Genomic DNA, 27,171 nt, shown 5'->3' on the forward strand with positions numbered 1-27,171 from the left:
CGGGAGGGAGAGCGAGCCCCTCCTGGGGTTAGCTGGGAGGGAGAGCGAGTCCCTGCTGGGGTTAGCTGGGAGGGAGAGCGAGTTCCTGCTGGGGTTAGCTGGGAGGGAGAGGGCGCCGCCTGTTGGGGTTAGCTGGGAGGGACTGGGCGCCGCCTTCTGGGGTTAGCTGGGAGGGAGAGAGCACCTGCTGGGGTTAGCTGGGAGGGAGAGAGCACCTGCTAGGGTTAGCTGGGAGGGACTGGGCGCCACCTTCTGGGGTTAGCTGGGAGGGAGAGAGCACCTGCTGGGGTTAGCTGGGAGGGAGAGAGCACTTGCTAGGGTTAGCTGGGAGGGAGAGAGCACCTGCTAGGGTTAGCTGGGAGGGAGAGGGCGCCTGCTGGGGTTAGCTGGGAGGGAGAGGGCGCCGCCTGTTGGAGCTAGCCCGGAGGGAGAGGTTGCCGCCTGTTGGGGTTAGCTGGGAAGGAGAGGGCGCCGCCTGTTGGGGTTGGCTGGGAGGGAGAGGGCGCCGCCTGTTGGGGTTAGCAGGGAGGGAGAGAGAGCACCTGCTGGGGTTAGCTGTGAGGGAGAGCGAGCACCTTCTGGGGTTAGCTGGGAGGGAGAGCGAGCACCTTCTGGGGTTAGCTGGGAGGGAGAGTGAGCCCCTGCTGGGGTTAGCTGGGAGGGAGAGTGAGCCCCTGCTGGGGTTAGCTGGGAGGGAGAGCGAGCCCCTGCTGTGGTTAGCTGGGAGGGACAGCAAGCACCTGCTGGGGTTAGCTGGGAGGGAGAGGGCGCCGCCTGTTGGAGCTAGCCTGGAGGGAGAGGTTGCCGCCTGTTGGGGTTAGCTGGGAAGGAGAGGGCGCCGCCTGTTGGGGTTGGCTGGGAGGGAGAGGGCGCCGCCTGTTGGGGTTAGCAGGGAGGGAGAGAGAGCCCCTGCTGGGGTTAGCTGGGAGGGAGAGCGAGCCCCTGCTGGGGTTAGCTGGGAGGGAGAGCGAGCACCTTCTGGGGTTAGCTGGGAGGGAGAGTGAGCACCTGCTGGGGTTAGCTGGGAGGGAGAGTGAGCCCCTGCTGGGGTTAGCTGGGAGGGAGAGCGAGCCCCTGCTGTGGTTAGCTGGGAGGGACAGCAAGCACCTGCTGGGGTTAGCTGGGAGGGAGAGCGAGCCCCTGCTGTGGTTAGCTGGGAGGGACAGCGAGCACCTGCTGGGGTTAGCTGGGAGGGAGAGGGCGACACCTGTTGGGGTTAGGGAGGGAGAGAGAGCCCCTGCTGGGGTTAGCTGGGAGGGAGAGCGCGTCCCTGCTGGGGTTAGCTGGGAGGGAGAGCGCGTCCCTGCTGGGGTTAGCTGGGAGGGAGAGGGCGCCATATGTTGGAGCTAGCCCGGATGGAGAGGGCGCCGCCTGTTGGGGTTGGCTGGGAGGGATTGGGCGCCGCCTGCTGGGGTTAGCTGGGCGGGAGAGGGCGCCGCCTGTTGGGGTCAGCAGGGAGGGAGAGGGCGCCGCCTGTTGGGGTTAGCTGGGAGGGACTGGGCGCCGCCTGTTGGGGTTAGCTGGGAGGGACTGGGCGCCCCTGCTGGGGTTAGCTGGGAGAGAGAGAGCGCCCCTGCTGGGGTTAGCTGAGAGGGAGAGCGAGTTCCTGCTGGGGTTAGCTGGGAGGGACTGGGCGCCGCCTTCTGGGGTTAGCTGGGCGGGAGAGGGCAACGCCTGTAAGGGTCAGCATGGAGGGAGAGGGCGCCGCCTGTTGGGGGTTAGCTGGGAGGGAGAGAGCACCTGCTGGGGTTATCTGGGAGGGAGAGAGCACCTGCTGGGGTTATCTGGGAGGGAGAGAGCACCTGCTGGGGTTATCTGGGAGGGAGAGAGCACTTGCTGGGGTTAGCTGGGAGGGAGAGAGCACCTGCTGGGGTTAGCTGGGAGGGAGAGAGCACCTGCTGGGGTTAGCTGGGAGGGAGAGGGCGCCGCCTGTTCGAGCTAGCCCGGAGGGAGAGGTTGCCGCCTGTTGGGGTTAGTTGGGAAGGAGAGGGCGCCGCCTGTTGGGGTTAGCTGGGAGGGAGAGCGAGCCCCTGCTGTGGTTAGCTGGGAGGGACAGCGAGCACCTGCTGGGGTTAGCTGGGACGGTGAGGGCGCCGCCTGTTGGGGTTAGCTGGGAGGGCGAGGGCGCCACCTGTTGGGGTTAGGGAGGGAGAGAGAGCCCCTGCTGGGGTTAGCTGGGAGGGAGAGCGCGTCCCTGCTGGGGTTAGCTGGGAGGGAGAGCGCGTCCCTGCTGGGGTTAGCTGGGAGGGAGAGGGCGCCATATGTTGGAGCTAGCCCGGATGGAGAGGGCGCCGCCTGTTGGGGTTGGCTGGGATGGACTGGGCGCCGCCTGCTGGGGTTAGCTGGGCGGGAGAGGGTGCCGCCTGTTGGTGTTAGCTGGGAGGGAGAGCGAACACCTGCTGGACTTAGTTGGGAGGGAGAGAGCACCTGCTGGGGTTTGCTGGGAGGGAGAGTGACCCCCTACTGGTGTTATCTGGGAGGGAGAGAGCACCTGTTGGGGTCAGCAGGGAGGGAGAGTGAGCCCCTGCTGGGGTTAGCTGGGAGGGACTGGGCGCCGCCTGCTGGGGTTAGCTGGGAGAGAGAGAGCGCCCCTGCTGGGGTTAGCTGGGAGGGAGAGGGTGCCGCCTGTTGGGGTCAGCAGGGCGGGAGAGGGCGCCGCCTGTTGGAGCTAGCCCGGAGGGAGAGGATGCCGCCTGTTGGGGTTAGCTGGGAAGGAGAGTGCGCCGCCTGTTTGGGTTAGAGAGGGAGAGAGAGCCCCTGCTGGGGTTAGCTGGGTGGGAGAGCGAGCCCCTGCTGGGGTTAGCTGGGAGGGAGAGGGCGCCGCCTGTTGGAGCTAGCCCGGAGGGAGAGGGTGCTGCCTGTTGGGGTTAGCTGGGAGGGAGAGCGAGCACCTGCTGGGGTTAGCTGGGAGGGAGAGCTAGCCCCTGCTGGTTTTAGCTGGGAGGGAGAGAGAGTACCTACTGGGGATAGCTTGGAGGGAGAGCGAGCACCTGCTGCGGTTAGCTGGGAGGAAGAGCGAGCACCTGCTGGTTTTAGCTGGGAGGGAGAGCGAGCCCCTGCTGGCGTTAGCTGGGAGGGAGAGCGAGCCCCTGCTGGCGTTAGCTGGGAGGGAGAGCGAGCACCTGCTGGGGTTAGCTGGGAGGGAGAGCGAGCACCTGCTGGTTTTAGCTTGGAGGGAGAGAGCTCCTTCTGGGGTTAGCTGGGAGAGAGAGAGCACCTGCTGGGGTTAGCTGGGAGGGAGAGGGCGCCGCCTGTTGGAGCTAGCCCGGAGGGAGAGGGTGCCGCCTGAAGGGGTTAGCTGGACGGGAGAGAGCACCTGCTGGGGTTATCTGAGAGGGAGAGAGCACCTGCTGGGGTTAGCTGGGAGGGAGAGGGCGCCGCCTGTTGGAGCTAGCCCGGAGGGAGAGGGTGCCGCCTGTTGGGGTTAGCTGGGAAGGAGAGGGCTCCGCCTGTTGGGGTTAGCTGGGAAGGAGAGGGCTCCGCCTGTTGGGGTTGGCTGGGAGGGAGAGGGCGCCGCCTGTTGGGGTTAGCAGGGAAGGAGAGCTAGCCCCTGCTGGGGTTAGCTGGGAGGGAGAGCTAGCCCCTGCTGAGGTTAGCTGGGAGGGAGTGCTAGCCCCTGCTGGGGTTAGCCGGGAGGGAGAGCGAGACCCTGCTGGGGTTAGCCGGGAGGGAGAGCGAGCCCCTGCTGGGGTTAGCTGGGAGGGAGAGCTAGCCCCTGCTGGGGTTAGCTGGGAGGGAGAGCGAGACCCTCCTGGGTTTAGCCGGGAGGGAGAGCGAGCCCCTCCTGGGGTTAGCTGGGAGGGAGAGTGAGTCCCTGCTGGGGTTAGCTGGGAGGGAGAGCGAGTTCCTGCTGGGGTTAGCTGGGAGGGAGAGGGCGCCGCCTGTTGGGGTTAGCTGGGAGGGACTGGGCGCCGCCTTCTGGGGTTAGCTGGGAGGGAGAGAGCACCTGCTGGGGTTAGCTGGGAGGGAGAGAGCACCTGCTAGGGTTAGCTGGGAGGGACTGGGCGCCACCTTCTGGGGTTAGCTGGGAGGGAGAGAGCACCTGCTGGGGTTAGCTGGGAGGGAGAGAGCACTTGCTAGGGTTAGCTGGGAGGGAGAGAGCACCTGCTAGGGTTAGCTGGGAGGGAGAGGGCGCCTGCTGGGGTTAGCTGGGAGGGAGAGGGCGCCGCCTGTTGGAGCTAGCCCGGAGGGAGAGGTTGCCGCCTGTTGGGGTTAGCTGGGAAGGAGAGGGCGCCGCCTGTTGGGGTTGGCTGGGAGGGAGAGGGCGCCGCCTGTTGGGGTTAGCAGGGAGGGAGAGAGAGCACCTGCTGGGGTTAGCTGTGAGGGAGAGCGAGCACCTTCTGGGGTTAGCTGGGAGGGAGAGCGAGCACCTTCTGGGGTTAGCTGGGAGGGAGAGTGAGCACCTGCTGGGGTTAGCTGGGAGGGAGAGTGAGCCCCTGCTGGGGTTAGCTGGGAGGGAGAGCGAGCCCCTGCTGTGGTTAGCTGGGAGGGACAGCAAGCACCTGCTGGGGTTAGCTGGGAGGGAGAGGGCGCCGCCTGTTGGAGCTAGCCTGGAGGGAGAGGTTGCCGCCTGTTGGGGTTAGCTGGGAAGGAGAGGGCGCCGCCTGTTGGGGTTGGCTGGGAGGGAGAGGGCGCCGCCTGTTGGGGTTAGCAGGGAGGGAGAGAGAGCCCCTGCTGGGGTTAGCTGGGAGGGAGAGCGAGCCCCTGCTGGGGTTAGCTGGGAGGGAGAGCGAGCACCTTCTGGGGTTAGCTGGGAGGGAGAGTGAGCACCTGCTGGGGTTAGCTGGGAGGGAGAGTGAGCCCCTGCTGGGGTTAGCTGGGAGGGAGAGCGAGCCCCTGCTGTGGTTAGCTGGGAGGGACAACAAGCACCTGCTGGGGTTAGCTGGGAGGGAGAGCGAGCCCCTGCTGTGGTTAGCTGGGAGGGACAGCGAGCACCTGCTGGGGTTAGCTGGGAGGGAGAGGGCGACACCTGTTGGGGTTAGGGAGGGAGAGAGAGCCCCTGCTGGGGTTAGCTGGGAGGGAGAGCGCGTCCCTGCTGGGGTTAGCTGGGAGGGAGAGCGCGTCCCTGCTGGGGTTAGCTGGGAGGGAGAGGGCGCCATATGTTGGAGCTAGCCCGGATGGAGAGGGCGCCGCCTGTTGGGGTTGGCTGGGAGGGATTGGGCGCCGCCTGCTGGGGTTAGCTGGGCGGGAGAGGGCGCCGCCTGTTGGGGTCAGCAGGGAGGGAGAGGGCGCCGCCTGTTGGGGTTAGCTGGGAGGGACTGGGCGCCGCCTGTTGGGGTTAGCTGGGAGGGACTGGGCGCCCCTGCTGGGGTTAGCTGGGAGAGAGAGAGCGCCCCTGCTGGGGTTAGCTGAGAGGGAGAGCGAGTTCCTGCTGGGGTTAGCTGGGAGGGACTGGGCGCCGCCTTCTGGGGTTAGCTGGGCGGGAGAGGGCAACGCCTGTAAGGGTCAGCATGGAGGGAGAGGGCGCCGCCTGTTGGGGGTTAGCTGGGAGGGAGAGAGCACCTGCTGGGGTTATCTGGGAGGGAGAGAGCACCTGCTGGGGTTATCTGGGAGGGAGAGAGCACCTGCTGGGGTTATCTGGGAGGGAGAGAGCACTTGCTGGGGTTAGCTGGGAGGGAGAGAGCACCTGCTGGGGTTAGCTGGGAGGGAGAGAGCACCTGCTGGGGTTAGCTGGGAGGGAGAGGGCGCCGCCTGTTCGAGCTAGCCCGGAGGGAGAGGTTGCCGCCTGTTGGGGTTAGTTGGGAAGGAGAGGGCGCCGCCTGTTGGGGTTAGCTGGGAGGGAGAGCGAGCCCCTGCTGTGGTTAGCTGGGAGGGACAGCGAGCACCTGCTGGGGTTAGCTGGGACGGTGAGGGCGCCGCCTGTTGGGGTTAGCTGGGAGGGCGAGGGCGCCACCTGTTGGGGTTAGGGAGGGAGAGAGAGCCCCTGCTGGGGTTAGCTGGGAGGGAGAGCGCGTCCCTGCTGGGGTTAGCTGGGAGGGAGAGCGCGTCCCTGCTGGGGTTAGCTGGGAGGGAGAGGGCGCCATATGTTGGAGCTAGCCCGGATGGAGAGGGCGCCGCCTGTTGGGGTTGGCTGGGATGGACTGGGCGCCGCCTGCTGGGGTTAGCTGGGCGGGAGAGGGTGCCGCCTGTTGGTGTTAGCTGGGAGGGAGAGCGAACACCTGCTGGACTTAGTTGGGAGGGAGAGAGCACCTGCTGGGGTTTGCTGGGAGGGAGAGTGACCCCCTACTGGTGTTATCTGGGAGGGAGAGAGCACCTGTTGGGGTCAGCAGGGAGGGAGAGTGAGCCCCTGCTGGGGTTAGCTGGGAGGGACTGGGCGCCGCCTGCTGGGGTTAGCTGGGAGAGAGAGAGCGCCCCTGCTGGGGTTAGCTGGGAGGGAGAGGGTGCCGCCTGTTGGGGTCAGCAGGGCGGGAGAGGGCGCCGCCTGTTGGAGCTAGCCCGGAGGGAGAGGATGCCGCCTGTTGGGGTTAGCTGGGAAGGAGAGTGCGCCGCCTGTTTGGGTTAGAGAGGGAGAGAGAGCCCCTGCTGGGGTTAGCTGGGTGGGAGAGCGAGCCCCTGCTGGGGTTAGCTGGGAGGGAGAGGGCGCCGCCTGTTGGAGCTAGCCCGGAGGGAGAGGGTGCTGCCTGTTGGGGTTAGCTGGGAGGGAGAGCGAGCACCTGCTGGGGTTAGCTGGGAGGGAGAGCTAGCCCCTGCTGGTTTTAGCTGGGAGGGAGAGAGAGTACCTACTGGGGATAGCTTGGAGGGAGAGCGAGCACCTGCTGCGGTTAGCTGGGAGGAAGAGCGAGCACCTGCTGGTTTTAGCTGGGAGGGAGAGCGAGCCCCTGCTGGCGTTAGCTGGGAGGGAGAGCGAGCCCCTGCTGGCGTTAGCTGGGAGGGAGAGCGAGCACCTGCTGGGGTTAGCTGGGAGGGAGAGCGAGCACCTGCTGGTTTTAGCTTGGAGGGAGAGAGCTCCTTCTGGGGTTAGCTGGGAGAGAGAGAGCACCTGCTGGGGTTAGCTGGGAGGGAGAGGGCGCCGCCTGTTGGAGCTAGCCCGGAGGGAGAGGGTGCCGCCTGAAGGGGTTAGCTGGACGGGAGAGAGCACCTGCTGGGGTTATCTGAGAGGGAGAGAGCACCTGCTGGGGTTAGCTGGGAGGGAGAGGGCGCCGCCTGTTGGAGCTAGCCCGGAGGGAGAGGGTGCCGCCTGTTGGGGTTAGCTGGGAAGGAGAGGGCTCCGCCTGTTGGGGTTAGCTGGGAAGGAGAGGGCTCCGCCTGTTGGGGTTGGCTGGGAGGGAGAGGGCGCCGCCTGTTGGGGTTAGCAGGGAAGGAGAGCTAGCCCCTGCTGGGGTTAGCTGGGAGGGAGAGCTAGCCCCTGCTGAGGTTAGCTGGGAGGGAGTGCTAGCCCCTGCTGGGGTTAGCCGGGAGGGAGAGCGAGACCCTGCTGGGGTTAGCCGGGAGGGAGAGCGAGCCCCTGCTGGGGTTAGCTGGGAGGGAGAGCTAGCCCCTGCTGGGGTTAGCTGGGAGGGAGAGCGAGACCCTCCTGGGTTTAGCCGGGAGGGAGAGCGAGCCCCTCCTGGGGTTAGCTGGGAGGGAGAGCGAGTCCCTGCTGGGGTTAGCTGGGAGGGAGAGCGAGTTCCTGCTGGGGTTAGCTGGGAGGGAGAGGGCGCCGCCTGTTGGGGTTAGCTGGGAGGGACTGGTCGCCGCCTTCTGGGGTTAGCTGGGAGGGAGAGAGCACCTGCTGGGGTTAGCTGGGAGGGAGAGAGCACCTGCTAGGGTTAGCTGGGAGGGACTGGGCGCCACCTTCTGGGGTTAGCTGGGAGGGAGAGAGCACCTGCTGGGGTTAGCTGGGAGGGAGAGAGCACTTGCTAGGGTTAGCTGGGAGGGAGAGAGCACCTGCTAGGGTTAGCTGGGAGGGAGAGGGCGCCTGCTGGGGTTAGCTGGGAGGGAGAGGGCGCCGCCTGTTGGAGCTAGCCCGGAGGGAGAGGTTGCCGCCTGTTGGGGTTAGCTGGGAAGGAGAGGGCGCCGCCTGTTGGGGTTGGCTGGGAGGGAGAGGGCGCCGCCTGTTGGGGTTAGCAGGGAGGGAGAGAGAGCACCTGCTGGGGTTAGCTGTGAGGGAGAGCGAGCACCTTCTGGGGTTAGCTGGGAGGGAGAGCGAGCACCTTCTGGGGTTAGCTGGGAGGGAGAGTGAGCACCTGCTGGGGTTAGCTGGGAGGGAGAGTGAGCCCCTGCTGGGGTTAGCTGGGAGGGAGAGCGAGCCCCTGCTGTGGTTAGCTGGGAGGGACAGCAAGCACCTGCTGGGGTTAGCTGGGAGGGAGAGGGCGCCGCCTGTTGGAGCTAGCCTGGAGGGAGAGGTTGCCGCCTGTTGGGGTTAGCTGGGAAGGAGAGGGCGCCGCCTGTTGGGGTTGGCTGGGAGGGAGAGGGCGCCGCCTGTTGGGGTTAGCAGGGAGGGAGAGAGAGCCCCTGCTGGGGTTAGCTGGGAGGGAGAGCGAGCCCCTGCTGGGGTTAGCTGGGAGGGAGAGCGAGCACCTTCTGGGGTTAGCTGGGAGGGAGAGTGAGCACCTGCTGGGGTTAGCTGGGAGGGAGAGTGAGCCCCTGCTGGGGTTAGCTGGGAGGGAGAGCGAGCCCCTGCTGTGGTTAGCTGGGAGGGACAGCAAGCACCTGCTGGGGTTAGCTGGGAGGGAGAGCGAGCCCCTGCTGTGGTTAGCTGGGAGGGACAGCGAGCACCTGCTGGGGTTAGCTGGGAGGGAGAGGGCGACACCTGTTGGGGTTAGGGAGGGAGAGAGAGCCCCTGCTGGGGTTAGCTGGGAGGGAGAGCGCGTCCCTGCTGGGGTTAGCTGGGAGGGAGAGCGCGTCCCTGCTGGGGTTAGCTGGGAGGGAGAGGGCGCCATATGTTGGAGCTAGCCCGGATGGAGAGGGCGCCGCCTGTTGGGGTTGGCTGGGAGGGATTGGGCGCCGCCTGCTGGGGTTAGCTGGGCGGGAGAGGGCGCCGCCTGTTGGGGTCAGCAGGGAGGGAGAGGGCGCCGCCTGTTGGGGTTAGCTGGGAGGGACTGGGCGCCCCTGCTGGGGTTAGCTGGGAGAGAGAGAGCGCCCCTGCTGGGGTTAGCTGAGAGGGAGAGCGAGTTCCTGCTGGGGTTAGCTGGGAGGGACTGGGCGCCGCCTTCTGGGGTTAGCTGGGCGGGAGAGGGCAACGCCTGTAAGGGTCAGCATGGAGGGAGAGGGCGCCGCCTGTTGGGGGTTAGCTGGGAGGGAGAGAGCACCTGCTGGGGTTATCTGGGAGGGAGAGAGCACCTGCTGGGGTTATCTGGGAGGGAGAGAGCACCTGCTGGGGTTATCTGGGAGGGAGAGAGCACTTGCTGGGGTTAGCTGGGAGGGAGAGAGCACCTGCTGGGGTTAGCTGGGAGGGAGAGAGCACCTGCTGGGGTTAGCTGGGAGGGAGAGGGCGCCGCCTGTTCGAGCTAGCCCGGAGGGAGAGGTTGCCGCCTGTTGGGGTTAGTTGGGAAGGAGAGGGCGCCGCCTGTTGGGGTTAGCTGGGAGGGAGAGCGAGCCCCTGCTGTGGTTAGCTGGGAGGGACAGCGAGCACCTGCTGGGGTTAGCTGGGACGGTGAGGGCGCCGCCTGTTGGGGTTAGCTGGGAGGGCGAGGGCGCCACCTGTTGGGGTTAGGGAGGGAGAGAGAGCCCCTGCTGGGGTTAGCTGGGAGGGAGAGCGCGTCCCTGCTGGGGTTAGCTGGGAGGGAGAGTGCGTCCCTGCTGGGGTTAGCTGGGAGGGAGAGGGCGCCATATGTTGGAGCTAGCCCGGATGGAGAGGGCGCCGCCTGTTGGGGTTGGCTGGGATGGACTGGGCGCCGCCTGCTGGGGTTAGCTGGGCGGGAGAGGGCGCCGCCTGTTGGGGTCAGCAGGGAGGGAGAGGGCGCCGCCTGTTGGGGTTAGCTGGGAGGGACTGGGCGCCCCTGCTGGGGTTAGCTGGGAGAGAGAGAGCGCCCCTGCTGGGGTTAGCTGAGAGGGAGCGCGAGTTCCTGCTGGGGTTAGCTGGGAGGGACTGGGCGCCGCCTTCTGGGGTTAGCTGGGCGGGAGAGGGCGACGCCTGTAAGGGTCAGCATGGAGGGAGAGGGCGCCGCCTGTTGGGGGTTAGCTGGGAGGGAGAGAGCACCTGCTGGGGTTATCTGGGAGGGAGAGAGCACCTGCTGGGGTTATCTGGGAGGGAGAGAGCACCTGCTGGGGTTATCTGGGAGGGAGAGAGCACCTGCTGGGGGTAGCTGGGAGGGAGAGAGCACCTGCTGGGGTTAGCTGGGAGGGAGAGGGCGCCGCCTGTTGGAGCTAGCCCGGAGGGAGAGGTTGCCGCCTGTTGGGGTTAGCTGGGAAGGAGAGGGCGCCGCCTGTTGGGGTTGGCTGGGAGGGAGAGGGCGCCGCCTGTTGGGGTTAGCAGGGAGGGAGAGAGAGCCCCTGCTGGGATTAGTTGGGAGGGAGAGCGCGTCCCTGCTGGGGTTAGCTGGGAGGGAGAGCGCGTCCCTGCTGGGGTTAGCTGGGAGGGAGAGCGAGCCCCTGCTGGGGTTAGCTGGGAGGGAGAGGGCGCCACATGTTGGAGCTAGCCCGGAGGGAGAGGGTGCCGCCTGTTGGGGTTGGCTGGGAGGGACTGGGCGCCGCCTGCTGGGGTTAGCTGGGAGGGCGAGTGAGCACCTGATGGGGTTAGCTGGGAAGGAGAGCAAGCACCTGCTGGACTTAGCTGGGCAGGAGAGGGCGCCGCCTGTTGGGGTCAGCAGGGAGGGAGAGGGCGCCGCCTGTTGGGGTTAGCTGGGAGGGACTGGGCGCCGCCTGCTGGGGTTAGCTGGGAGAGAGATAGCGCCCCTGCTGGGATTAGCTGGGAGGGAGAGGGCGCTGCCTGCTGGGGTTAGCTGGGAGGGAGAGGGTGCCGCCTGTTGGGGTTAGCTGGAAGGGAGAGAGCATCGGCTGGGGTTATCTGGGAGGGAGAGGGCGCCGCCTGTTGGAGCTACCCCGGAGGGAGAGGGTGCCGCCTGTTGGGTTTAGCTGGGAAGGAGAGGGCGCCGCCTGTTGTGGTTGGCTGGGAGGGAGAGGGTGCCGCCTGTTGGGGTTAGCTGGGAAGGAGAGGGCGCCGCCTGTTGGTGTTGGCTGGGAGGGCGAGGGCGCCACCTGTTGGGGTTAGGGTGAGAGGGAGAGCGCACCTGCTGGGGTTAGCTGGGAGGGAGAGCGCACCTGCTGGGGATAGCTGGGAGGGAGAGCGAGCCCCTGCTGGGGTAGGGAGGGCGCCGCCTGTTGGGGTTGGCTGGGAGGGAGAGGGCGCCGCCTGTTGGGGTTAGCACGGTGGGAGAGAGAGCACCTGCTGGGGTTAGCTGGGAGAGAGAGCGAGCCCCTGCTGGGGTTAGCTGGGAGGGAGAGCGAGCCCCTGCTGGGGTTAGCTGGGAGGGAGAGCGAGCCCCTGCTGGGGTTAGCTGGGAGGGAGAGCGAGCCCCTGCTGGGGTTAGCTGGGAGGGAGAGCGAGCCCCTGCTGGGGTTAGCTGGGAGGGAGAGCGAGCCCCTGCTGGGGTTAGCTGGGAGGGAGAGGGCGCCGCCTGTTGGAGCTAGCCTGGAGGGAGAGGGTGCCGCCTGTTGGGGTTAGCTGGGAAGGAGAGGGTGCCGCCTGTTGGGGTTAGCTGGGAAGGAGAGGGCGCCGCCTGTTGCGGTTGGCTGGGAGGGATAGGGTGCCGCCTGTTGGGGTTAGCTGGGAGGGAGAGCGAGCCCCTGCTGGGGTTAGCTGGGAGGGAGAGCTAGCCCTTGCTGGGGTTAGCTGGGTGGGAGAGCGAGCCCCTGCTGGGGTTAGCTGGGAGGGAGAGGGTGCCGCCTGTTGGTGTTAGCTGGGAGGGAGAGCGAGCACCTGCTGGACTTAGCTGAGAGGGAGAGAGCACCTGCTGGGGTTTGCTGGGAGGGAGAGTGATCCCCTACTGGTGTTATCTGGGAGGGAGAGAGCACCTGTTGGGGTCAGCAGGGAGGGAGAGTGAGCCCCTGCTGGGGTTAGCTGGGAGGGACTGGGCGCCGCCTGCTGGGGTTATCTGGGAGAGAGAGAGCGCCCCTGCTGGGGTTAGCTGGGAGGGAGAGGGTGCCACCTGTTGGGGTCAGCAGGGCGGGAGAGGGCGCCGCCTGTTGGAGCTAGCCCGGAGGGAGAGGATGCCGCCTGTTGGGGTTAGCTGGGAAGGAGAGTGCGCCGCCTGTTTGGGTTAGAGAGGGAGAGAGAGCCCCTGCTGGGGTTAGCTGGGAGGGAGAGCGAGCCCCTGCTGGGGTTAGCTGGGAGGGAGAGCGAGCCCCTGCTGGGGTTAGCTGGGAGGGAGAGGGCGCCGCCTGTTGGAGCTAGCCTGGAGGGAGAGGGTGCCGCCTGTTGGGGTTAGCTGGGAAGGAGAGTGTGCCGCCTGTTGGGGTTAGCTGGGAAGGAGAGGGCGCCGCCTGTTGCGGTTGGCTGGGAGGGATAGGGTGCCACCTGTTGGGGTTAGCTGGGAGGGAGAGAGCACCTGCTGGGGTTAGCTGGGAGGGAGAGCGAGCCCCTACTGGCATTAGCTGGGAGGGAGAGCGAGCCCCTGCTGGCGTTAGCTGGGAGGGAGAGCGAGCCCCTGCTGGGGTTAGCTGGGAGGGAGAGCGAGCCCCTGCTGGGGTTAGCTGGGAGGTAGAGCGAGCACCTTCTGGGGTTAGCTGGGAGGGAGAGAGCACCTGCTGGTGTTAGTGGGAGGGAGAGAGCACCTGCTGGGGTTAGCTGGTAGGAGAGCGAGCACCTGCTGGAGTTAGCTGGGAGAGAGAGAGCACCTGCTGGGGTTAGCTGGGAGGGAGAGAGCACCTGCTGGGGTTAGCTGGTAGGGAGAGAGCACCTGCTGGAGTTAGCTGGGAGAGAGAGAGCACCTGCTGGGGTTAGCTGGGAGGGAGAGAGCACCTGCTGGGGTTAGCTGGGAGGGAGAGCGAGCACCTGCTGGGGTTAGCTGGGAGGGAGAGCGAGCCCCTACTGGTGTTATCTGGGAGGGAGAGCGAGCCCCTGCTGGCGTTAGCTGGGAGGGAGAGCGAGCCCCTGCTGGGGTTAGCTGGGAGGGAGAGCGAGCCCTTGCTGGGGTTAGCTGGGAGGTAGAGCGAGCACCTTCTGGGGTTAGCTGGGAGGGAGAGAGCACCTGCTGGGTTTAGCTGGGAGGGATAGAGCGCACCAGCTGGGGTTAGCTGGGAGCGAGAGAGCGCCCCTGCTGCTTATAGCTGGGAGCGAGAGAGAGCACCTGCTGGGGTTAACTGGGAGGGAGAGAGCACCTGCTGGACTTAGCTGGGCGGGAGTGGGCGCCGCCTGTTGGGGTCAGCAGGGTGGGAGAGGGTTCCGCAGTTGGGGATAGCTGGGAGGGAGAGAGCATCTGCTGGGGCTAGCTGGGAGGGAGAGAGCACCTGCTGGGGTTAGCTGGGAGGGAGAGAGCACCTGCTGGGGATAGCTGGGAGGGAGAGAGCACCTGCTGGGGTTAGCTGGGAGGGAGAGAGCACCTGCTGGGGTTAGCTGGGAGGGAGAAGGCACCGCCTGTTGGGGTTAGCAGGGAGGGAGAGAGAGCACCTGCTGGGGTTAGCTGGGAGGGAGAGCGCGCCCCTGCTGGGGTTAGCTGGGAGGGAGAGCGAGCACCTGCTGCGGTCAGCTGGGAGGGAGAGTGAGCCCCTGCTGGTGTTACCTGGGAGGGAGAGCGAGCCCCTGCTGGGGTTAGCTGGTAGGGAGAGCCAGCCCCTGCTGGGGTTAGCTGGGAGGGAGAGCGAGCCCCTGCTGGGGTTAGCTGGGAGGGAGAGCGAGCACCTTCTGGGGTTAGCTGGGAGGGAGAGAGCACCTGCTGGGGTTAGGTGGGAGGGAGAGCGAGCCCCTGCTGGGGTTAGGTGGGAGGGAGAGCGAGCACCTGTGGTTAGCTGGGAGGGAGAGGGTGTCGCCTGTTGGGGTTAGCTGGGAAGGAGAGGCCGCCGCCTGTTGGGGTTGGCTGGGAGGGAGAGAGAACGCCTGCTGGGGCTAGCTGGGAGGGAGATCGAGCCCCTGCTGTGGTTAGCTGGGAGGGAGAGCGAGCACCTGCTGGGGTTTTCTGGGAGGGAGATCGAGCCCCTGCTGGGGTTAGCTGGGAGGGAGAGCGAGCCCCTGCTGGGATTAGCTGGGAGGGAGAGCGAGCCCCTGCTGGGGTTAGCTGGGAGGGAGAGCGAGCCCCTGCTGGGGTTAGCTGGGAGGGAGAGGGCGCCACATGTTGGAGCTAGCCCGGAGGGAGAGGGTGCCGCCTGTTGGGGTTGGCTGGGAGGGACTGGGCGCCGCCTGCTGGGGTTAGCTGGGAGGGCGAGCGAGCACCTAATGGGGTTAGCTGGGAAGGAGAGCAAGCACCTGCTGGACTTAGCTGGGCGGGAGAGGGCGCCGCCTGTTGGGGTCAGCAGGGAGGGAGAGGGCGCCGCCTGTTGGGGTTAGCTGGGAGGGACTGGGCGCCGCCTGCTGGGGTTAGCTGGGAGAGAGAGAGCGCCCCTGCTGGGATTAGCTGGGAGGGAGAGGGCGCTGCCTGCTGGGGTTAGCTGGGAGGGAGAGGGTGCCGCCTGTTGGGGTCAGCAGGGCGGGAGAGGGCGCCGCCTGTTGGGGTTAGCTGGGAGGGACTGGGCGCCGCCTGCTGGGGTTAGCTGGAAGGGAGAGAGCATCGGCTGGGGTTATCTGGGAGGGAGAGGGCGCCGCCTGTTGGAGCTACCCCGGAGGGAGAGGGTGCCGCCTGTTGGGTTTAGCTGGGAAGGAGAGGGCGCCGCCTGTTGTGGTTGGCTGGGAGGGAGAGGGTGCCGCCTGTTGGGGTTAGCTGGGAAGGAGAGGGCGCCGCCTGTTGGTCTTGGCTGGGAGGGCGAGGGCGCCACCTGTTGGGGTTAGGGAGAGAGAGAGAGCCCCTGCTGGGGTTAGCTGGGAGGGAGAGCGCACCTGCTGGGGATAGCTGGGAGGGAGAGCGCACCTGCTGGGGATAGCTGGGAGGGAGAGCGAGCCCCTGCTGGGGTTAGCTGGGAGGGAGAGGGCGCCGCCTGTTGGGGTTGGCTGGTAGGGAGAGGGCGCCGCCTGTTGGGGTTAGCACGGTGGGAGAGAGAGCACCTGCTGGGGTTAGCTGGGAGAGAGAGCGAGCACCTGCTGGGGTTAGCTGGGAGAGAGAGCGAGCCCCTGCTGGGGTTAGCTGGGAGGGAGAGCGAGCCCCTGCTGGGGTTAGCTGGGAGGGAGAGCGAGCCCCTGCTGGGGTTTAGCCCTGCTGGGGTTAGCTGGGAGGGAGAGCGAGCCCCTGCTGGGGTTAGCTGGGAGGGAGAGGGCGCCGCCTGTTGGAGCTAGCCTGGAGGGAGAGGGTGCCGCCTGTTGGGGTTAGCTGGGAAGGATAGTGTGCCGCCTCTTGGGGTTAGCTGGGAAGGAGAGGGCGCCGCCTGTTGCGGTTGGCTGGGAGGGATAGGGTGCCGCCTGTTGGGGTTAGCTGGGAGGGAGAGCGAGCCCCTGCTGGGGTTAGCTGGGAGGGATAGCGAGCCCCTGCTGGGGTTAGCTGGGAGGGAGAGGGTGCCGCCTGTTGGTGTTAGCTGGGAGGGAGAGCGAACACCTGCTGGACTTAGTTGGGAGGGAGAGAGCACCTGCTGGGGTTTGCTGGGAGGGAGAGTGACCCCCTACTGGTGTTATCTGGGAGGGAGAGAGCACCTGTTGGGGTCAGCAGGGAGGGAGAGTGAGCCCCTGCTGGGGTTAGCTGGGAGGGACTGGGCGCCGCCTGCTGGGGTTAGCTGGGAGAGAGAGAGCGCCCCTGCTGGGGTTAGCTGGGAGGGAGAGGGTGCCGCCTGTTGGGGTCAGCAGGGCGGGAGAGGGCGCCGCCTGTTGGAGCTAGCCCGGAGGGAGAGGATGCCGCCTGTTGGGGTTAGCTGGGAAGGAGAGTGCGCCGCCTGTTTGGGTTAGAGAGGGAGAGAGAGCCCCTGCTGGGGTTAGCTGGGAGGGAGAGCGAGCCCCTGCTGGGGTTAGCTGGGAGGGAGAGGGCGCCGCCTGTTGGAGCTAGCCTGGAGGGAGAGGGTGCCGCCTGTTGGGGTTAGCTGGGAAGGAGAGTGTGCCGCCTGTTGGGGTTAGCTGGGAAGGAGAGGGCGCCGCCTGGTGCGGTTGGCTGGGAGGGATAGGGTGCCACCTGTTGGGGTTAGCTGGGAGGGAGAGCGAGCCCCTGCTGGGGTTAGCTGGGAGGGAGAGCGAGCCCCTGCTGGGGTTAGCTGGGAGGGAGAGGGTGCCGCCTGTTGGGGTTAGCTGGGAGGGAGAGAGCACCTGCTGGGGTTAGCTGGGAGGGAGAGCGAGCCCCTACTGGTGTTATCTGGGAGGGAGAGCGAGCCCCTGCTGGCGTTAGCTGGGAGGGAGAGCGAGCCCCTGCTGGGGTTAGCTGGGAGGGAGAGCGAGCCCCTGCTGGGGTTAGCTGGGAGGTAGAGCGAGCACCTTCTGGGGTTAGCTGGGAGGGAGAGAGCACCTGCTGGTGTTAGTGGGAGGGAGAGAGCACCTGCTGGGGTTAGCTGGTAGGGAGAGAGCACCTGCTGGAGTTAGCTGGGAGAGAGAGAGCACCTGCTGGGGTTAGCTGGGAGGGAGAGAGCACCTGCTGGGGTTAGCTGGGAGGGAGAGAGCACCTGCTGGGGTTAGCTGGGAGGGAGAGAGCACTTGCTGGGGTTAGCTGGGAGAGAGAGAGCACCCGCTGGGGTTAGCTGCGAGGGAGAGAGCACCTGCTGGGTTTAGCTGGGAGGGATAGAGCGCACCAGCTGGGGTTAGCTGGGAGCGAGAGAGCGCCCCTGCTGGTTATAGCTGGGAGCGAGAGAGAGCACCTGCTGGGGTTAGCTGGGAGGGAGAGAGCACCTGCTGGACTTAGCTGGGCGGGAGTGGGCGCCGCCTGTTGGGGTCAGCAGGGTGGGAGAGGGTGCCGCAGTTGGGGATAGCTGGGAGGGAGAGAGCATCTGCTGGGGATAGCTGGGAGGGAGAGAGCACCTGCTGGGGTTAGCTGGGAGGGAGAGAGCACCTGCTGGGGATAGCTGGGAGGGAGAGAGCACCTGCTGGGGTTAGCTGGGAGGGAGAGAGCACCTGCTGGGGTTAGCTGGGAGGGAGAAGGCACCGCCTGTTGGGGTTAGCAGGGAGGGAGAGAGAGCACCAGCTGGGGTTAGCTGGGAGCGAGAGAGCGCCCCTGCTGGTTATAGCTGGGAGCGAGAGAGAGCACCTGCTGGGGTTAGCTGGGAGGGAGAGAGCACCTGCTGGACTTAGCTGGGCGGGAGTGGGCGCCGCCTGTTGGGGTCAGCAGGGTGGGAGAGGGTGCCGCAGTTGGGGATAGCTGGGAGGGAGAGAGCATCTGCTGGGGATAGCTGGGAGGGAGAGAGCACCTGCTGGGGTTAGCTGGGAGGGAGAGAGCACCTGCTGGGGATAGCTGGGAGGGAGAGAGCACCTGCTGGGGTTAGCTGGGAGGGAGAGAGCACCTGCTGGGGTTAGCTGGGAGGGAGAAGGCACCGCCTGTTGGGGTTAGCAGGGAGGGAGAGAGAGCACCTGCTGGGGTTAGCTGGGAGGGAGAGCGCGCCCCTGCTGGGGTTAGCTGGGAGGGAGAGCGAGCACCTGCTGCGGTCAGCTGGGAGGGAGAGTGAGCCCCTGCTGGTGTTATCTGGGAGGGAGAGCGAGCCCCTGCTGGGGTTAGCTGGTAGGGAGAGCCAGCCCCTGCTGGGGTTAGCTGGGAGGGAGAGCGAGCCCCTGCTGGGGTTAGCTGGGAGGGAGAGCGAGCACCTTCTGGGGTTAGCTGGGAGGGAGAGAGCACCTGCTGGGGTTAGGTGGGAGGGAGAGCGAGCCCCTGCTGGGGTTAGGTTGGAGGGAGAGCGAGCACCTTCTGTGGTTAGCTGGGAGGGAGAGCGAGCACCTGCTGGGGTTAGCTGGGAGGGAGAGCGAGCCCCTGCTGGGGTTTTCTGGGAGGGAGAGCGAGCACCTGCTGGGGTTAGCTGGGAGGGAGAGCGAGCCCCTGCTGGGGTTAGCTGGGAGGGAGAGCGAGCCCCTGCTGGGGTTAGCTGGGAGGGAGAGCGAGCCCCTGCTGGGGTTAGCTGGGAGGGAGAGGCCGCCGCCTGTTGGAGTTAGCTGGGAGGGAGAGGCCGCCGCCTGTTGGAGTTAGCTGGGAGGGAGAGGCCGCCGCCTGTTGGAGTTAGCTGGGAGGGAGAGGTCGCCGCCTGTTGGAGTTAGCTGGGAGGGAGAAGGCGCCGCCTGTTGGAGTTAGCTGGGAGCGAGAGGACGCCGCTTGCTTTGGTTAGTTGGGAGGGAGAGACCACCTGCTGGGGTTAGCTGGGAGGGATAAGGTGCCTGCTGGAGTTTGTTGGGAGGGAGTGAGCACCTGTTGGAGTTAGCTGGGAGGGAGAGAGCACCTGCTGTGGTTATCTGGGAGGGAGGAGGCACTGCCTGCTGTAGTTTGCTGGTAGGGAAGGGGTTCTTGCTGCAACTAAGTGAGAGAGATGATACAGGAGTTGGGAGGGGTGGGTTGGATGTTATCAGGGGTTGTCGGGGGGAGGGGCTTGGAGGCGGACGGGAAGAATGCCAGGAAAAGATATTTGAGAGTGGGGGCAGAGTGTCAGCAGCAGTTGAGCAGAACAACAAAGAGATGTGATTCATTGCCTTGTAAAGCTATCAGTTTGATGCTGAGAGGGATGCAGGAGAAGGGGATTGGTGTTCTTATGCAGTGACGCTGCTGGCTGTTGATTGGCCGAGTGTTATCTGCAGTAGAGAGAGGAGGAAGGGAAATGGTCCTTGTTTGGGGAAGCGCGGCTAAATGAGTGCACAGCAAGTGTGCTCCGTGTCCAGCAGAGATGGTGCGTTTCTGGTGAGTGTTGTCGGATATATTTTCTCTTGATGGTTTAGGAAGGTGTGATGGGCCAGCGGCAGGAATACTGGTAAAGGGTGGTGAACAGTGGATTTTTTAATGCTCAGATTTAATTAATCATTTAAAGCAATAAAAATGAGAAATTGTGATGAATTGGGAGCAGTGAAAGAGGGAGATGGGCCACCTCATCTGTTACAGGGATGTACAGGGACTATCATTGTGGGAGTTGAAGGGATGTGTGGCTTAAATTGGAGGGATACATAGATCAGCCTGACACTCCTGCACCTATCCAGACCACACTGATGTTTAGTCTGAAGAGAGATCTTTGCTCCCCCTCTCCATTTAAGATGCAGCACCCTCCTGAAGTAGTCTCAGCCCTCCAGTGCGGCTGCTGTTGCTTCCCACAGTTGTCGTCCTCCTCTGCAGGTTGTTTATGTATCGAAGCAAAATGTCCAGAGAATATTAGGCACTTCTCACTCAATGTGCTCATGCTGGTGATTTTTCAGCTACTTTTGTCTAGGAATGAAAGGGCATTGCTCAAAGTTCTTTCCATTTTACAATCTTTCAACATTTAATCCTTCGATCACTCAACTCACACTGGGCTTGTGTCCAAACACAACGAACTATGCTCCCAGTAACAGAGCAAGGTTTCCTGTGCTGAGATTCACTGTTTAAAGATTTGGATTTCCTGGATCAGACAGGGCATTGTTTCTTTACGGATCATAAAATGTTTGACTGGGACTTGCGGGATATGCAATATCTTGAGTACATTTATATGATTGTGCCTAGTGTTTTTAGGACAAAGCAAAATGTAATTATTGATGAATCTGTTGCTCCGCTTTGGCAAGTTATTCTTGTCTTCAATAGGGCTTGATGTTATACTGACACTGAAAACAATAGGGTTGATTTATTAATGAACTTTAAAATCAAATCATTGAAAGAGGCATGTTTAACCAGATTGCACTGGTCAAAGACTCGGGCCCCTCCTTTCACATCTCACTTGCCCCAGCTCGGCTTCCCCCTCTCTCCCTCTCCCTTTCCCTCTTCCCAGCCTCACCCCTGCCCCCACCCTTAGGGCATAACACCTGAATTTTCTTGTTGCCATTCTAGCTCCCTCTGGGTGGAGCAGCTGTCATAATTTCTGTCCTCTTCCTGTCCCTAGGATGAAACCTCTGTTCAACCAGTGCAGTTCAGCTCTGAAGACACACCTTTACCTTTTGGTCTCACATTCTGCAACTGTTGCAAACTGCCTCCCTTAAAATAAGAGTTGGCAGTGGGAGATCCTGGATTTCCAGTTGTGCGCTTGAACTTTACCTGTACCATCAGTTAACCAGGTGTCACCATAAGGGCAAACTGGAACAGCTCAGCTCCTTGGCCCCTGACTAAATATACCTCACATTAGCATTGGCAGGCATTGATGAATATGAGATGGGCAGGGAAGTTCTGTGATGAATCTTCATCTGATCACCAGTTTGCTGCCTTGCCTGTCTGCCACCTTGGTGCCGATTTGTTCCACCTTCAGAATTAATCACCCAGCTCTAATACATCTATGGGCACAGTGTGTTATTCGTTATAGCCTAAAGGGAACATTATTGACTTAATGTTCTATTCCATCACTGAATACTGTAAAACCTCTGTTCATCCAGTATTTGCATACCACAGTAATCCACGAGCTGTGTTCAAGATGGCTGGGGGTGGAGGGGTGATGGGGGGGGGAAGAAAGCTGCTCTCTCTTCCCCATCCCTGCCCTTTATAATTTGCCTCAGCCTTTATATGCACGCGAGAGGAAAGGTGCATAAGTGTTCTTGCTCCTGATTGCCTCACACCCACATGCCCTCCAGCTGATGTTTCTCGATAGCAAAGACAGGCTTGAGCTGGGTTGCACTGCATGCCACAGCTGAATAACCTGTCTAAGTCACATGTGAAGAATATCCACTTTATCGAGGTACTTGGGCAGAGCTTGTGGCAATGGAGTTGCACCTCAGCACGGCTCAGTGGCTCAAGGGGAGGAGAAGCTTCTGTGTACTGTAGGCCACTTCACTGCTCCCTGTTTTGTTAATGAGACTTTTCCTCATTTACCTCTGCTCCACATGGGCCAGAAGCAGCCGCCTAGTTGGTCTGTGTTGTTCTGTCGTGATTGAGAAACAACCTGTGTTCACTCTCTGGCTGAACCATGCAACATGGCATGAAATCAAATGGGACAATGTGGTTAATCCTGTTGGTACTGTCCTTCCATCTCCTGGCAGTTTCAGATTCCAGCAGCCCCTCCATGGCCTCCCGAAGTTAGCCATTCTTCTGACATGGCACCAAAGCTAATTACAGCGATCCATCATGAATGATCCACAAACTGATTCAGATTAAATCAGTGGTTGCTGAGAAATGTTTGATCTAACAGATTTTTGTTACAGAACCTTAAAGAGAAAAAAATTGGCCGAAAACAACTTAACAAGCAGCCCAGCTGTGGGCCAATTGTAGGATGATGCCAGGCAGGAGAAGGCCATTCGATCCATCGTGTCTGTGCTGACTCAGGAATAACCACTAGCCCCATTCCCCTACCCTTTTATGACCTTTGCAAATATTTTGTCCACTTCCTTTTTAAAAGCTGTTGTTATAGTCTGCTGTTGCTAGGCAATGACATGCCCTAATAATGTGTTTATCTCTCAATTCTTTTGCCTACCTTATATTCCGCTAAGTTACTGCCTTGCCTTTCCCTGATTTGTTTTGTCCAAACTGTTGAGCACTTCAATGAGATCTCCTCTTAATCTCTATCTTGATGAAAAATTCCCATATTTTCCTGGTTAGAACCAAAGCTTTTTCACCTGGGATCACTTTAGTGCAGTCTCCTCTGCTCTCTCTGCAAGGCCTTGCTTTCATTCTTATCAATGTATGCCCAAAGCTAGACAGAGTGTAATTGTGATCTTACCAATGTAGAATGCACCAGGCCTCATGCTGTCATAATTGCAGAGGATGCCAGTGTGTAGCTGGCAGTGACACGGCCGTTAATTGTCTAACAAGTTGGAGTTGCCAAAGTCAGTTTACCCACATAATCTGCACAAACAAGTCTGGTTTTAGGTTCTGTTTGGAGAGTGCATGTCTGCTTTTGCACTTCAGTGTCCTGACAATCTGTTCAGGAGAGGTTTTTTTTGTTGGTCTAATTTGCCCAAGCCTGCCACTTTGGGGGTGTATAGGTGGTGCGATGGCATGGTATCTGTATCAAGTCCCTAGAATCCCGCCCCGAACCTTGCGCCCTGTGTTGAATAAATCCTTGGAGAACAGGGTTCACAAAGTTTCCAAGGACCAAGTGCAGCAAGAGGAAGTTGTTATATTAATAATACTAAGTTGTAAGAACTGCTCAGGTGGCAATGCTACAGGAATACAGGAAGCTTTCAATGAAAAAAATGAGAGCCATCATCATCGTATTAGTGCTACAGTCTGACAGTAAATCTGCTGAATATGTTTTGTTTCCCCATCTCAGGAATTTTGAGGACCCTGTTGATGAATGAGTTGGACAGGTGGAAGTTTTTCAATTCTGACTCTTTAAAATTCAGTTGTTACCCTTCACCTTGACACTATCACCTTCCATTTTCTAAGTTGCACAAATATGGATTTCTTTTGGTGGGGTTAAAAGAATGTAAAAAGAAACATGAAATAACAAAGTAGTGTGTGTGTGAATCTCACCATTCAGGTCAGCTAACATCAAGCTCTGAGCAGAGTGGTTTTGTCTCTGAAGTTCTGTTTGGGCTGTCGCGTTATGTTTGGGCTATTCCATTGCCTGACCAGCTGAATATGTATAATTCCACAGGTTGCATTTCCCCCAGTTGGCTTTGCGACGCAGGTTAGGCCAGCTGAGCTGTATGTCCAAGCCTGCACTCAAGCTCCGTTCCTGGCCTCTGTCTTTTCTCTATTTCTTCCTGCCATTTAGTGTCCTTAAGCCTCTTACTAAAGTAGGATGGCGGCCAACAAGCAGGGTAAGTGTATAATATTTCTGGGTTTGGGGTTTGGGGTTGTGGCGAGGGAATGCGAATCCCAGGATACAGAGTTTGTCTGCTGTTTAACTTGCCATGTATTCCCTTGCTGTATAATTATGTACTGTGATTTATGCTGCTCCAAACATTGCGTGTGATCACTCTGTTTATGTTATGTGGCCCAAAGTTGGTAATTAGGTAGCTGTATGTTAAAATAAACTTACTTAAAGTGAGCAATGATCTGTGTGTGTGTGCGCGTGCGCATTCTGCATCCCTCAGCCCTGGCTCTAATCCCCCTCACCACCTTACCATTGGTGGCTGTACTATCAGCTGACTTTGGAATTCCCTCAAACCGCTCCTCCATTTCTCCTCCTTTGAGATATCCCTTAAAACTGATCTCTAGCCTAATCTCTCCCTCCATGGGTCAGTGCCAGTTTTTGCCTGATTATGCTGCTGTGAGGTGCTACTTTGAAGGACACACAATATATGTAAACCATTGTTTATGACTGACATCATTCATTTACATCAACTTAACTTTGTCAGCCTACTCCCTTGTAAGAGATCTGTCACCCACATTGTAGACAAGGAATTTTGATAATAAGAAATTTGCATCTCTGTGGGATTTAAACCTCAATTTGATATTCAGTGAATGCCTTGTTGGAATGGCCATTAAAGAGCAGTGAGGTCACATCTCCAGTGGGCGGTTCAACATTCCCATCATTCAGCTTCTTTCTGCTCCTAAATAGATGCGCACATATGCATTAAAAGCCAAAGTAAAGGAAGTAAGATCATTGGTTGGAAGCTGTGGCTCGGTTTAAATTGCAATCGGACCATTTTCTCTTTCTAAAGAACAGGGAGGCGTAGTTTGGAACGTTACATTGTGCAGACATGACGATGCTGACTGTGTGCCAACGCCGCATTCTTGGCTCGGATAAGCTCAGCTCAGGCGCACGGTTACTCACTGTCAGCACTAACAGCATAAGCTTCACTAGAATGTCAAACAGACTGTTAGTTTCCATCTAGTTCTGTTGCTCTGTTGCTGGGGTAACATAACCTGATTCGAATCAAGACTTAGGATGGTTTTATTTATCTTTTGAAAGATCTGAATTGGAACACATTTGCAGGGGTTAATGTTTATATTGAAAGAGTAGGTCAGAAATCTAGTTTTTATGCTGCCCTTAATGCTCAGCTGGTGAAACAAGGCAGGCTAAGAATTTGAGGCAAGTGGACTATTGTTTGGTTGTTATTTCAGCTATGTGGTCACAAAGTTCAGGAATTCCCTCCTTTAAACCTCTCTGCCTGTTTCCACTTTTAAGACCCTGCCTAAAACCTAAAGTATTGACCAAGCTTTAGTTAACCCTCCTAGTGTCATCTCAGTGTCAGTTCCAACTGATTACGCCTTTGTGAAGTGCCTTAGGACTTTCTCCTGTGTTAGATGCCGCATAAATGGAAGTTAAGGTTTTAAAACTTGCCCCAGCAGCTTCCTTTTAGTTGGACTTCAATAAGCAAAACAGTGTCCGAGTATTATTTTCCCTGAGGGATTAGTAACACTGCCTCCTGCCAGTACAAAAAAGGCCCTGTCCCACTATCGGAGTCTATGTTGCTAAGGAAAGCAGAACTCAATTTCATATATATAGAAGCAAAATATGTGGATGCTGGAAATCTGAAACAAAAACAGAAAATGCTGGAAAAACTCAGCAGGTCTGGCAGCATCTGTGGAGCGAGAAACAGAGTTAACATTTCGAGTTCGTATGCCTCTTCACAGAGCTCTGAAGAACTCAAAATGTTAACTCTGTTTCTCTCTCCACAAATGCCGCCACACCTGAGTTTTTCCAGCATTTTCTGTTTTTGTTTCAGAACTCAATTTCATTTGGATTAGTGTGGAGAGGGTGACATTGTGTGCAACTATCATGTCAATCAGGGATTGCTGTACAGAAAGAAGGCAATCTGTTCAGAATAGCTTTTTTTTAGAAATTCCAAACTTTGTGCTGTCATTTGTATCTGTTGCTTGTTCTCCACTTTGAATGTCAGGCCTCATTTTTTGGCTCTCGCCTTTGATGAGCAAACACTTGTCTGTACACACTCGGGAAGGGTTTGTTATTTTTTTGCTCTGCGTGATGCTCTTTGTCCAATTAAAGTTTTTCAGAAGTTGATAATATGTGTATAGTATTAAAATGTCAGTTTCAGAAAGATTGGAGCACCGTGGTCTTTGTTTCTGTTTTCATGCCAGCTACTGGCACTCGGCTCCAGCCATTTTAACCCAGCCTTCAACCAGTGCAAATCATTCAGCTTCAAGACCTGCACTGAATGCCTTCATAATATTATCTGATGCTGGCTAAGTCTAAGTGACATGACAAGCCCACCTTGTTCACTGCAGGCTGTGCCATACACCAGCTTATTCCAATCAGGCATAGAGTGGCTGATTTTGAGGGGTCCCTGTGTGTGAACCTCCAACTTCAGAACCAGAATCACTCCAGAACAAACAGTGGCTGAAGTGTTGGAACTCTTTAATTAAGGAAGTGTCACGCTTAGCACTCATCCAAATGCTGATCTCAGTAGATTCTGACACAGATTACAGCAACCTGATGATGTTTCAAATTGTGAAAGGATGAGACGGTGGATGAAGTTAGACTATTTCAGTAGTCGAGGGGCAATAGAAGATGAAATGTTGGAAATTTAGAACAGAGGCCAGGAGAAACAGTGAATTGAGAGTTGCGGAATTCACTTTCAGGATTTGAGGTTGAGACAGGAACCATCAAGATTCTATTTGATGGGAAACAAGGTAAAGAGATTTGACAACGGGTGGGCAAATATGCTTCGGACTATTTGCATGTGGGGTGGGGGGCAATTGCTGGAACTGGGCTGATTGGCCTATTTCTTGTTTGTGACTATGTACTGATGCTGTGTAACAGGAGGAGGCAGCTGCAACCTTATGTAAAATGAGGCTGTAACAACAGGGGCAAATCATTAATTGAGGAAACTCATCCTCGAGATGAGTCTGAAGGATTTCTTTAGACCATGTCAATTGGCTTAATGAACCTTCTGTAGCATATGATAGACTTTATGCAGATGCAGCAACACATTTGTACTAACACTTAAGACATGTACAGTTTAGACACTGGTAGTTGCCAGTTTTAGATCTGAGCCACAGTGGTCATTCAACCTTCTGCCTTTGAGGAGGAAGGTGATTGGGAAGAGGCTGGAGAGGAAGCAGTAACTTTCCATTTAGGGGCAGGAGTGATCAATCCTTCTTCCTCAAGTACATAACGTGTACATGCAATGCTGGGGCCATGTATAAAACTCCCATTAATCCACTTGTATTTCTCAATGCTGAAACTAACAGGTTTCAGCGTTCTGCTTTAGGATTTATTGACTAGAGACAGCAGCGTTAAAAACAGTAGGCCACACATATCAAGTGGAGCACAATAGTGAATACAAAATATAAACACAACCAGCACTGGGAGGTGTGGGCTTTGAGAGTTTGATTGCCAGGATTCAGTCTCTACAGGGAGCCCACAGGCGTCATTGGACCAACCAAAGGGAGGGGGATTGAGCAATTCCATCTTGTCAAAGCTATTGCCTGGTTTAGGGGCATAAGCAAGTGAAGGAACCTGCCTCACTGCACTACAGGCACTCCACCTCCAGCCTCCCTTTCCTCTCTAAAGTCCTTGAACATGTTGTTGCCTCCCAAATCTGTGCCATCATTGCCGGAACTCCATGTTCAAATCCCTCCAATTAGGTTTCTGTCCTTGCCACTGTACCAAAACTGCTCTTAATCAAAGTTACAAATTATGCCCTCTGAGTGTGATAAACTATCCCTTTTTGACCTGTCTGCAGCCTTTCATGCAACACTTCCCTCCATTGTGCTGCTGTGTGGGACTGCCCTTGCCTGATTCCATTTCTTTCTATCCAGTCATAGAGAATTTCCTGCAATTGCTTCTCTTACCACCCCACTGTTGCCTCTAGATCCCCAAGGGTCTATCTTCAGCCCCCTCCCTATTTCCCATCTATATGCAGTCCCTTGGTGACATCATGTGAAAACACATCAGAATCCATGTGTAAGTTGACAACACCCAGCTATACTTCAGCATTTCGTCTGTCTGCTCCCTCTGACTTGTCACGCTGCTTATCCAACATCCAGTGTTGGCTGAGCAGGAATTCCTTCTAGTCCCATCAAGGGAGGAGCAAAGCCATTGTCTTTGGTCCTCACCACAAACTCCATTCCCTAGCCATCAAATTTGTCCCCTCCCCAACAACTGTCTTGGGCTGACTTGGACTGTTTGAGACCTTTGTGTCCTATTTAACCCCAAGCTGAGCTTCTGAAGCCATATCCTTGTTGTCACCAAGGCTGCCTATTTCCTCCTTTGTTACATCAACCCCTGCTTCAGCTCATCAGCTGCTAAAACCCTCATCCTTGCCTT

General features: G+C 59.4%; 1 protein-coding gene across 6 annotated transcripts in view; it reads left to right on the forward strand.

The window, feature by feature from the left end:
- pisd (phosphatidylserine decarboxylase) overlaps positions 1–27,171 on the forward strand; it is a 185,360-nt gene that overhangs the window by 146,747 nt on the left and 11,442 nt on the right. For 4 of the 6 annotated variants that reach the window (XM_041202521.1, XM_041202520.1, XM_041202522.1 and 1 more), the window contains one exon: positions 22,588–22,753. The exons of 1 other annotated variant lie outside the window; for it this stretch is intronic. In XM_041202521.1, coding sequence (XP_041058455.1) covers positions 22,588–22,753 — 166 coding nt within the window. Of the gene's footprint in view, positions 1–18,669; positions 18,786–22,587; positions 22,754–27,171 lie in introns of those variants that run through there. One more of the 6 variants, XM_041202523.1, reaches the window with a different exon arrangement.

This window comes from Carcharodon carcharias, chromosome 13 (assembly GCF_017639515.1).
Source record: "Carcharodon carcharias isolate sCarCar2 chromosome 13, sCarCar2.pri, whole genome shotgun sequence".
NCBI lineage: Eukaryota > Metazoa > Chordata > Chondrichthyes > Lamniformes > Lamnidae > Carcharodon > Carcharodon carcharias.